This window comes from Eumetopias jubatus, unplaced genomic scaffold, assembly GCF_037043125.1.
Source record: "Eumetopias jubatus isolate StellerSeaLion01/CBP00866 unplaced genomic scaffold, mEumJub1_p1.0 scaffold_4, whole genome shotgun sequence".
In the NCBI taxonomy this organism is placed as follows: Eukaryota; Metazoa; Chordata; class Mammalia; order Carnivora; family Otariidae; genus Eumetopias; species Eumetopias jubatus.
Window position 1 is genome coordinate 127314487 of NW_028274810.1, and position 12516 is coordinate 127327002.

A 12516-nucleotide genomic window follows, 5' to 3' on the forward strand; every position below is an offset into this window, starting at 1 on the left:
TTAACACATAGAGCTTCTCTCTGCAGCCATGTTGAATGTAAACAGTCAATTTGTAACAGAGGGGAAAAAAACCCTTACAAAATAAAAGATGATACAATGAAGAAAAAGAAAAAGCATTCCTTTCAATGCGTTCAGGTTACTCTACATTACGAGAAAACAATACATCAGACCTTTAGAGAAAAGTCTTGTTCCAAAGCACATTCAAACTGGACTTTACGACATAGCTCTTGGGTGAGAGAAGAGAAAGCTACCTTCATTTCTCTGGAGTTCATCTCTCAGGAGATGGTAGGAAGGGGATGAGGAAAGAAACATACACGTCAGCAGATTTTTAACAGCAGTGAAAAGACTATGCCTTGTGCAACCGAGTATCAAAGATAATACAACATCACAGGGAAGACTTGTAAATATTTAAGCATCAACCAGCCAATTATTACAAGAGCCCTGCCAACCCTCTATCTTTAATCAAGTTGATCTGTCCCATAAACATAACTTTTCCAGGAATAAACCAGGATAAAGGGGACATTAAGAAGTTTCACAAATGCTTAGCATTGAGGCATTCCTGGTTGGTAACTGCTATGCTGTTATTCTGCGTTCGTGACCAAAGTTTTCAGCCAAATGTATCTTCGGTGCCAACAGCTCTTTTCAACCACAGAAATAGCGAATGCAAGAACCCTACTTCTCTCTCCCAACTTCAAATCCTCCTGAGACCCAGCCTTCTCAGGCATGTTGATTCCCAGGTGAGGGGCATGAGCTGTAGGGACTCAGATTTAGCTTTTGGGTGTATGCAGCTCTTCTCGGCTCTGACTGCCATTTCTGTGTCTCTGAAGGGAGTTGTCACTGACTTCTAGCCACCAGAGTGTGGCTGACTCCTTTTCTACCTGTGTTTGCTTTGCGGGGGGGAGGGGGGGTGGCTTGGTTGTGTTGCATCTTCTCATCCTTCTCACAACCCCCTTTCTCATTTTCCGGAACAAAGTCCATCTTTTTCAAATTAACCGCAGAACCTCAGGACTGATATAAGAATTGATCCTTAAATCTTGTCTTTCTTTACATTCACTCCTTAGAAATTTTGTCTTCTGTGGCAGGGAAACCTCAAGAGGAATAATTTTCCAATTTCAAAAAGTCGTTCAGGGATTATATCCTCAAAGAATAATAAAAAATTAATCCGGGCAACAGAGTGAGGAAACTGCCCTTGCATCAAGCTCTTACACAAAAACGTGAAGTTGTCTTGTGATTAAAGATGATTTTTTTTTTTTAATCCTCAATGATAATACCGCATCCCAAATATTTGATCCCACAGAGTAGGTATAAAGTGCTAATGACATTTATAGAAACCAATGCATTCCAATAGAGAAATCTTTGGAATGATACCTCCCAGTCATTTCCACTTAACTTTTTCCAGGCACTAGGATGGGTAAAGACATCCCCACTGTCGATGGGTGGGAGGAGACGTCTAGGCAGTAGTATCAGGCCTCTCTGGAGAGAGCCCCAGTAGGAAAAAGAAATATAATGGAAAACCAAGAGATCTGTTAATCAAGGAACAGGTGTCTGAAAAAGTAGATAGTTTACAGATAATTTACAGTTATTTGCATAATGCTGATGACGTATTTGCTCTTATGATCTTCACTGTGAACACAGTAGACACAAATGCAGAAAGACATGTTATTGATAAAGCTCAGCTAACTTGTAGCTGTTGCCGTCTCAGTAATTATTTAATATAAATACATTTTGGCTTCATTATGCTTCCAGTGTAGTCATGCTGAGAATTTGCATATTGGAATAAACAGTTTAACGAGAAATTACTTTAGTTTTACTTCTTTACATTACACTAGATGGTAGCCTAGTTTTTTTTTAATTATGTGTGAAGGCAGGTTATATGTATTGTCTATGAATTTCATTTTTGAACAGTAAAAGAGATGTAAATTACTTGTTGAAAAGGAGACAATATGTTGACTACTATTGAGAATCACAGCTTGAGAGTTTCAAGCCCTTTCCCACCTCAGGATCTTTGCACATGTTATTGCTGTCTCTGCCTAGAATGCTCTCCTCTGACTCTCTTATTGATATGTCAAAGTCCTAAGCTTTCAGGTCTCAGCTAAAACATCACTGACATGCCAGAGTAAGTCAGAGCCCCCTCTTCTACATTTGCATAGTATCATGGATTTTTTTTCGTGACACTTACAACCAATGTAACTAAATGAAACTATTCATGTAGTTTTCGTTAGTCTGTTTAATATCTGTGTCCATGCTAGGGACAGGAAAGGTAGGAAATGTATGCCCTGTTTACTACTATGTCATTAACACCCGACAGTGTGCCTGATGTGTAGTAGATGCTCAGTAAGTGCTGGTTAGGTGAGTGAATGAAGATACAGAAAGATTAGGGTGTACGATTAAGCAGCCAAGATTACACAGCTAGTAAGTGGCCAAGCTCAGATCCTGACGTACATATGATTGATGCCCCAAACGACATCCTGTTCTGCTACTCAGGTAAGCAGCATCACAAGTAGTGAAGTGAAATCAGTTTCTCTTCTAAAATATCACAAGTAAAACAAGACTGAATTGCCTCGTTCCAGGTTTCTCCTCTATTTCTCCTAGGGTTAGATGTTACACTAATTCTATAGGTGTACCCCAAGTTGCCAGATCCATGACCAGCTTCCCCCCAGGTAATTCCCCTACTTGGACTCTTCTATAGCCTGGGCACATGCTAAAATACTAGAAAAACTTTCAAGTGTCAAAATGTATAATCATGGAAAATATTTTTATCACATTCATATTTATCCACCAAATCACCTCAAATTTGGTCATTTGCCAGGTCAAGGATGTCCCAAGGCTCTCCAAAAACAGAACAGAGTGTGCAGGGAGCTTGCGAATAGTACAACCATGACCCACTGTGACATTCTGGTCAGTTCAGCCATTGACTTGTTTGTGTGCACTGAGCCGTGAATTGTGGTTAGCAGGAGCCAAAATGAAACCGGGGTCCACCAGACCCCCTGCATGGTTCTGGCCTCTCCCATGGGAGTCCCCCACTACACCATGAATTCCAAGGTGGCAACAGGACAGAGTGGAGCAAGCACAGATATTCTGGAATCATGCAGATGTGGACTTGAATTCTGGTCCCCTATGGTCCAGCGGGGTGACCTTGGACAACTGACAAACTAGCTGAGCCTCAGTTTCCTCACTTAAAAATGGAGCTAGGGTAATCTGGGTGGCTCAGTGCTCAGTCGGTTGAGCATCTGACTCTTGGTTTCAACTCAGGTTATGATCTTGGGGTCCTGGGATGGAGCCCCACATTGGGCTCTGCACTCAGCGGGAAGTCTGCTTGAGATTCTCCTTCCCTCTGCCCCTCCCCCATGCTCATGCATGCTCTCTCTCTCTCAAATAAATAAATGAAATCTTTTTAAAAAAATGGAGCTAATACTGACCTTGTAAGATTTTTATGAGCATTAATAATGTACCAAGCAACTAATAGTAGCTTAACAACACTAGCCGCTTAATAAATGCTGGAACCCTTCTTTTCAAAGCCCACAGTGATGTCTTCCTCTAAATTCTGACAGCATTTACTTTCTACACAACTCATTTTGCGTTTACTCTCCCAACTTGCACATTCAGTAATGTTCCACATTCCTTCCTTATCCAAACTATGTCTTCTATTTTATCCAAATGAGAGAGTGTGTATATAGGACTGAACACAATATTGGCAGATACATTTAGTGCCTAATAAGTGAAAGCCATAAATAAATAGTATTATCTCACACACTGTCAACCCAAAAGCCTTACATGAACCCTGCATTCAATAAATATTTGCTGATTTATTGTCCAAAATAAATCAGATATAAATTCCCTTTATGGATGTACAATCTGAACATGAATTCTTCAGTTGGATGGCTCCTGTGATCCAATATTTTTTGGAGAATGATGGAAACTGAAGGAGTTGCATAAAGACTGAAATCAGGAAACTATCCCAGTTCTTTTCAAGTAAATAAAGGAACTCAATTTGGCCAACTATAGACCAGCCAACTTATTTTTGACTGGGTTAATATATGGTTCAAGACACCAGTGAGGAATATGAACATTTCAATAAATGGAATAAGAAAATAGGAGATTAGTCATCCAGGAACGATTACACAAAGATCAGAATTAGAAATGGAGCTGTCTTCTGGGGTCTAGTCAGAATCACACAAGGTTGTGACTGGAGCGTCACAAGTCAAGTCAGAAAAGTCAGGACTCAGTTGTTTCAGGCCGGGGAACAAAAGAGAAACTTTAGAGCTTTGTGAACTTTGGAAGCCAGGTTATAGAGCCATTTACCTGAAGACAGTGCAGTATTTAATGGGGTCAGGCAAGGAAAAACAGCTTTTCTTTGCTGTATGTGAGCCATGTAGTATAAGTGACAAGAAGAAAAAGCAGGTGAGAAATTGGGCTACAGAACATCTTGCTTATGCTACGCAGATGGAACCTCTTTACTCCTGGATGCTAATAATCAGACAAGTCCAAGTTGGAGTTCAAGCCTTAGATGAACAACGTGAGCTGCGGGAGTCCTTCAAATCCCTAACTTCTAAGGATTCTGTATATATTGCGATCCATGTGAGAACATAGCTAAACGACGATTCCCCACAAACTTATGAAAAATACTTTAAGTTAAAGGAGACGAAGTACTAATGAAAAGGAGGTAGCTAATCAGATGGAGGCAAAATACAGTCTTCTGTTGGGTGATAAGGAAAGTCGAGAACAGTCTCTATTTCACACTGCTGATATGGAGCAGGGGTGGGGGGAGTATTTGTAATTCCTTTTCTGTTCTCCAAAAATGCACATTCTTTGGCTAGTTCAATGATAATGATTGGGTTAATCAGTGCATTTTGAACTGAGGTCATAAAATACAAGGTTGCCCCTCAGCCCTTTTAACGGAGGAAAACAGGAAACCATAGTAAGGATCAGTAGTATTTCTTTTTGCCTCAGTTATACAAGTTTGCATGCATACACATGGACATGCACACTACATCGTGATGCAAAATGTATTTCTTACTGTACATCCTCTGTAAAAGAGTTCAAAAAACTTTTGAAAAATTAGGGGCACCTGGCTGGCTCAGTCAGTGGAGCATGCAACCCTTGATCTCAGGGCTGGGAGTTCAAGCCCTATGGGGGCAGAGAGCATACTGTAAAAATTTTTGAAAAATTATAATAGGGAAACCAGATGGAGCACTTCCTATGAAAAATTCGCCAAGTCAATGGAGTGGTGAATTTCTTTTAGGAAGACTCATGTGAGACACATAGAAGACCCCAAGAAAGTGAGGTTCACTTAAATGCTAGGCCAGAGTACTCAACACCATATTTCTTTTTGCCTTGCTTTTGTAGTTTAGCATTTGTCTAAATACACTCTTGAGTAATAATACTTATTTTTACTTACTACAATATAGTGTCCTTTCAATATTATAGAGAGCATCGTGATAATCATATTTTATATATAGCAACAACAACAACAACAGCCCCACAACCTCTGGTTTTTACTTCTAGTCCTAACATTGGCTGATCTCAAGACTCTTTGGGCTTATCTTCATATGCTCTCTTTTACACAAAATAGGGTGAGGAGAAAAGACGGCTGAAGTGTCTTCAGTTTTAAAATTCTATTGTTTGATTTAGTGGAAAAGTAGATATTTCTCTCTCTCAATACTTCCTGGGTATTTGGACCACAAGATCAAACAAACAAAAAAATCATTGTCTTCCTTACAGCAACAAATCCCAACTGCAATAGGACTGAAATACTTTGCTAGGAACGAAAAGTCCCTTGAGCCTTGACCTATAAACCCTGACCTTAAATGCAAAACCATGACCATCCATTGGTGATCATCTAAAAATCACTTTCCCTCATGTTCAGAGGGCACGTCTCACTTTCTGTCACACTGTCACTCTCCATGTATTTGCAGGACAGGATTTTGCTTTGTCTACTACACTCTTTGGGGATACATGTATATCGACGTACGTAGGTCAGAAAATTATACCACAGAAATTCATATTTCAAAGGCTGTCTGGGCCACTGTTTTAGAATTTCCGGAATATTTTCCTATGGTCGAAGCATTCAATTCCTCTTGCGGAGCAGGGAAGACTCAGTCTGGCAAGAACAAGAATAGGACTTCCAAAAAGAACAAACACAACTTGTGACTTGCTGAGAGTGACTCAGGCACTGGCCCTGTGCCCCCCACGTTACAGGTGATCCATCACCAACACCATCAGAGGATGCCCGGCTGCCAGATCTTCCGAGTGCTGTGAGGGAACCATGCCTTTCTCTACATCGGCTGATTTCATGTCCTGGCACGGGAAAAACCTTCTGAAAGGGAAACCAGGACTGGGTTGCCATGAGAGCAACAACTATTGAGGGAGGACCTATCATGTGCAATGCGGTTCAGAACTGATGCTACTCCTGGCAATCGAGCTGTTCACCTCCCCCCGATGAGTGCTAAAATGCACAGGAAAGACAGTGCATCAAGGGTCCTGGGGATGGAGCCCCTGTGTGGTCTGGGGCAATCAATGAAAACGTCATTCCTGAGACAGAAGTGCAGCTGAGCCTTGCACTAAGAGTAAGAACACACTGGAGACAGGGAAAGCAAAAGACATTTCCAAAGCGGGGAACAAGGCATATGAAACACAGAGGCAGAAGGGCACGTAGCCTGTTGGCATGGATCAAGAATGACCATAAAGTACTAACTTTGGAATCTGCATGTCACATCTCCAATGTGATAAAAGGAACATATCCTACCCGGCTCACAAAAGTAACAGGATTCACATGGCAAATAGGTAACAGGTTTTCCCCCAGATCCACATTCTAGAACATGGGGTCTTAGAAAATACTTTTAATCAGTTGTCTTATTTCCCATCACTTTCTTTGTGGTTCATATGTAATGCCAATTTCCCACATCTCTTTAATCTAGAGTGGGAGAGCTAGGTCAATTATAGAACTGAATGAAATTCAGTCAAAGTCGTCTTATTGTATTATGCAACACTGCTAAGACGTGCAGGTGAAAACAGAAAAGGCTAAGTAGGATTTCTGTTCTCAAGAAGCTTTGGTAGAAAAGATAAAACATTGGCCCGTGAAACTAATACATAAAATGCTGCCTTATATCATAGGAAGATGAACCACAACCAGTATTTTCATTTGAAGTTCATAGCTGGCATGGTCTACGGAGGCATATGTAAATCAGTTGTCAATAGGACCCATGACTCACCTGAGGGCTGCCACCAACTGTTGCCCACTATGGGCACTGCATAAAAAAAGCATCTGACCTCGGAAGTGAGCTCTCCGCTTACCATGACATATGTGTGATGCCACATCTGTCCAGAGGAGGGCATCATTTTCTAATTCTTCCACCTGGAAGGGGCACCTGTTCTTAATTCCTCCATCTAGAGGGGACACCTTTCTCTCATTAGCTCAAAAGCCTCTGAGAGGTGAGTTGGGGGTCTGGATCCTCTTTTTTCATACGAGTAGATATGGCTCTTGACGAAATACTTTGTAGATTACTCAACTTACTCAATCTTGGGGAAAAATAAATAAGCTGGAGAAGAGATGGGTGGTGTTAATGAACATTCATTATTTTGGACATCATCATTGTATAAGCACCACTGTTTACGCCGTGCTTCACTGCACACCCCTCAGTGGCGTTCCAATGGGAGAGGTGGCTCAGCTTACCTCGTTCTCCCGGGCTCCCTGGCACGCCTGCATTTCCTGGGAAGCCTGGGGTCCCTGGGGGTCCTTGGTCACCAGGGGTTCCAGGTGACCCCGGTCTGCCAGGCTCCCCAGGAGGTCCCTGGATGGTCCGGACTGATGAGGACTGGCTGGGAATCTGGTTGAGGATGGCCGTGTACCTGGCCATGTGACCTGAGACACAAAGGGCAGAGGCATCCTTCAGTGAACTGTCACACGCAGAAAGGGAAGACCAGCGGTGTTATCGGTCAAGGCTCCGAACCATTCTGTTCGACAACCACAAGAGGGAAAAGCACACTCTCTGAAATATGTTGATTTCCAACTTAAAAATGATGACATTTTACTTTGGATGATATTAACAGCTGGACCGTATTCAAGGCGCATCTCAAGTGTTTGGAATTCCACAGCTCACATCAGCACCTCAGTAAACATCATGGGCAGAAGTCGTACATTTGGTTTTTGCCCCCAACATTTATCTGACCCCTAAACCCTCACCCAGCTGCCCCTCTTCTCTAGCAACACCCCTCTCCCGAACTTATTTGTCTTTTTTCCAACCCACAAAGCCTGCTCCACCCTCTTGCTCACAAACCCCCAGACAAGTGTTTTGTTTCAATTTGACTCTTCGTTGCCAAGCTTTTTTTTGCAGGAACCTTTACTTGGGTCCCAGCTGCAGATACTCCCACTAGCTTTATTTATTTTGTTTTAAATCTGGCTCTCCCTCCTATAATCCCTTAACTCAGTTATGCCTGGAAGAACATATTTTAATAATCAGAAGTATACATTGGTAAAGTGCTTGATATCATAACGTCTCAGTTTTCCGGCAACATCAGAAGATAAGATTTTCCCACATGAGTGAATTTTCTAGATGAAAACCTATCCCTTTTCTAACATTCAGATCTAAAGAACAGTAACCATTCTAGAGGGATTATTTCTAAAATATATTCAATGCCTTCTTAAGCACAGGACCATGACCGCAACTGATGACTCGGAGGCCATCTGTAGGCATGTCCACGATTGTCCGAGTGGGGTCGACATTTCCACATCTGCTTTTCCAGGTTCTTCCTTTATCACTTCTCTAGCTATCATCACTTTGGTCTCACACAGTTTTCCACGTCACCTTTCCTAGAGTAATTCTGCTGATCAGCTCTGGACTAAAATCCAGATAACTGAGCATGTGAGGAATGATATGCTAACTGATGAATCAAGTTCTGAGGAGAAACCGAAGCAATGGAATAAGGAGCCCAGAGGAACCTGAAGTAGCATGTGGGAAGGTGGCTGAGGTGCCAGCAACAGCCCCTGCGTGGGTTGGGTCTTGCTCATAAAGTTGTGTGCAATCTTTTCTATTTCTTCTCTCCCAACTGCATCCACAGACAGGGCCTCCCTATTCTACAGGCTTCTTTCAGCTTCCTTGCATCACTCCCTGCTGGCTTCCATTGCCTCGAAGTCATTCACAAGAATCTGAGAATTCCCGAAGGGGAAAGATGCAATTTTGAACTCTCAATTTTTAGGGCATGTCTTAAATGATCATATATTTATATAAGATTTTTATTCTACAGTGGAATATGACAGCAACTATTGTGAAATCCCCCACATACTGTGGTCAGTGAGTCCTATCTGGATTTAACCACTAGACTTCTTTAAAATAATTCCTTGCCTCTTTACACTGTATACTTGAAATGAGAAACCTACAAAATAATCCAAGGTACAGGTTAGCTTTAGACGTATTCAGTGTTCAATTTAGCTTTTATAATTTATTGTGTTTTTAAAGATCTTGCTTTGGCATTAAACTTAAATAGTTTCATTAAAACTGGTCAATTCTCTCAGATACACACATTTAATTTGGGCAATATAATATAAATGAAAAAGAGTTAAAATATAGGGAGCATTACTGTTATGTCTGAAGATGACAGCTTTGTACATGGTTTGCACAATTTATGTCTTAATGAAAACTCTCCCAAGCTGATGTGCACATTCACTCGATGCCTTCCCAAAGATGAGATCTGGGTTTAGCTACTACAGATGGGATTTAGGAACTAGCCATTATGCCTTTTTGGACACTTATGGGACTCCCCGACATTCCTGGGTTAAAAAAAACGTAACCTTCCAAAGCTAAGACAGCCACTCGGGTAATGAAGGCGGAGTGGTGTGCTACCAGAGTAGGAGACTTGACTACAGAGCTAGGCCAGAGATGGCTGGGTTTGACTATTTCATCTCTACCTGGCCTTAGATCTTTCTGGAATTGAGCAAATTATTGGCAAAGGGCCCATACTAGTAACCCTCTGGTTAGATTACTGAGACAAAATGTCAGTGGGCCTGGGGGAAACGCAAAATGGGTGGGTATGCAAGTGAATGAACACAGACAAGTAACTGGAATACTGTGCTACTGGAAAGTTCAAGTTTAAAATGAAGACATGAGGCACTACATCCGAAACCAATGATGTACTATGTGTTAGCTAATCGACTTTAAATTTAACAAAAAAGAAGAATGAAGCCAAGGACCTTGGGCTAACCAAAAGAAAAGGATAAAAAAAAGCAGGTATTGATTTAAATCTAGTGAGTTGATAGAAATCAACAGTATGGATCATCTTCTTGAAAGTAGCTTCTGATTCCTTAGTCTGACAACTTTCAAGTGCTGAGTACTTGAGGAAAAAAAAAATCTAACCGTTTGAAGACAAGGAAAGAATAAAAGATCTGATCTGGGCAGCTAAGTTAAATCTATGCAGGCCAAAGGAAGGCTCCTGGACAGATGCCACAGAGGAAGCTGGTGTCTGTGACATGGATACAGGACTCGAGGGTGATCTGTAATGACCTCTTACCTGGGTTAGTTATGACCATCTGTAAAGCTTACCTATCTGCACCAAGACAAAGCTTTCATGGTGTTTTCCCGAGTCACTAACTTCTGGGCAAGGCAGATCCCCGTTGGGACAAGGAACAGAGAACGACATTGGAACCATAATGCACTTACTCTGGATGAGCTGTTCGCACACCTGACGTGCCACCGCCCGCACCATGGCTTGAGACTGCAGGTCCCCCTGCGTGAGAAGAAAGCATCCTCTGAGTCTCGGCCACAAGCCCAGCCCCATGGCTGGACTTCCGGCATGCAGATCTGACTCAACCCCCTGCTCCCACCTTGTTGGCTCCCACAGCAGATAGGATTGGCCCCCACGGTGCAGAGAAGGAGGAAGCAATTTGACATTCATGGTGCAAGGTTCCTGGGAACCTTCATTAAATGACAAATCAAGTATTTCTGGTCCCAGATTCTAGAAGAATTTCATAGGTTTGACACAAACCCATATATATTGAATACCTCATTTATGGCTCTTTAGAGCTTACACACTTTAACACTTTCTCAGGCAGTGGCTAATTTCATACTAGCAACAACTCCAAGGAAAAATGTTAAACCCATTTGATAAATGAACAGAGTTAAACACGTTGCCCAAGGGTTCACAGAGGTGACTGGATGGGCCCAAAGTCACGGTTGTTTCTACTACAGGCGACAGCACAATTATATGAGCAGCCGCACAATTTCTCAAAAGAGAGAGAAGGCCCTGGAAATAAACTGATTTAAGTTCCCCAGCCAGTTCCTTGACTCTGCGTCTGCCATTGGCTGCCAATGTCCGCCCATCAGAGAAAACACAAGCCCCTTTCTACTACTTGGCATTTGCATAGAGTTTTTATTTTTCTGAAGCCTTTTGATGTCCATTATATAATTTTGTCATCAGATCCACTTTGGAGTTAGCGGAGTTTGATTCTCTCCATTTTATCCTTAAAGAAAGGGGCCCGAGGTCATCCAGCTGAATGGTAGCAGAGCTGCAACTAGAAACCAGCTCTTCTGGCTTCTAGCCCACGGGGTGTTTTTCCACCTGACAACATGCCCACAGTCCAGTGGGTTGAGGAGAGGGAGGAGAGAGGGAACGGAATAAGAGCGATGAACAGTCACAATAGTAACAGTCAGGATCGTCGACGGTCATCCAGTCTCAGCCTTATGCAATGAAAAGTGTGCAGCCAGTTGTGCCTGGTAAACAGAGCCAGAGGATACTCACTCTTTCTCCGCGCTCTCCCTTGGCTCCAGGGATACCCTGTAAAAAATTTAAATTGTCAAGTTACTTGTAACACTGCCTTCAGCTGGCCATAATGAGAGTGCATCTTTTCTTCTTTTATTAAGATGTTTTTCCTAGCTCTAGTGATTCTGCAGCAAAAATCGATACACAACAGGAATAAACAAACAGCAAACAGAAGTAACTCTTTTAAACATTTTACTCCCCCAGCCTTTTAATACGTAGACATAGTATTTTTTCACATGAAATTGAGATCATGCAGCAATACTGCTTTGTGACGTCATATCACCAAATAGGTCATTTATATATTTCCACCCTAAGCACCGCTCTGTGAATCGTACTCTACTGATGCTTCATGATTTATTTTACAAGCCTCTGCTGAATAGCTAAATTGTTTCCATTTTTAAAAGAATATCTCTCAAAGGAAGTAAATGATCTTCCATCCTAAGGGTTCAGGTAAGAGATGAGATTTGTGGATTCCCATAACTCTGCTTTCTGTCTGCGTCACAGCACACAGTTTTTCTCCCCGATAACAGGAACTCATATTAACGTGAATTCTCAACTGAATTATTATTTTGTTGTGTGGCTTAGCTACTCTTTGAGCTGTAAGAAACTGTATTATTACCGTAAAAATTTTTACTGAAAAAATAATGGAGATTTCAAGTGTTTCTATAATGAAATTATACTAATAAGCAAAACATGTGTCTTCAGAGCATTTCATCTTTTTGTTTCAACTCTGAAGCAATGTAATAGATCTACTGAACAACATTT

General features: G+C 41.7%; 1 protein-coding gene across 8 annotated transcripts in view; it reads right to left on the reverse strand.

Moving 5' to 3' along the window:
• Positions 1 to 12516, reverse strand: part of COL14A1 (collagen type XIV alpha 1 chain) — a 196505-nt gene that overhangs the window by 14104 nt on the left and 169885 nt on the right. For all 8 annotated transcript variants that reach the window (XM_088023091.1, XM_088023097.1, XM_088023094.1 and 5 more), the window contains 3 exons: positions 11731 to 11766; positions 10653 to 10719; positions 7673 to 7861 (listed from right to left, as the gene is read on the reverse strand). In XM_088023091.1, the coding sequence (XP_087879217.1) occupies positions 7673 to 7861; positions 10653 to 10719; positions 11731 to 11766 (292 nt within the window). The remainder of the gene's footprint in view (positions 1 to 7672; positions 7862 to 10652; positions 10720 to 11730; positions 11767 to 12516) is intronic.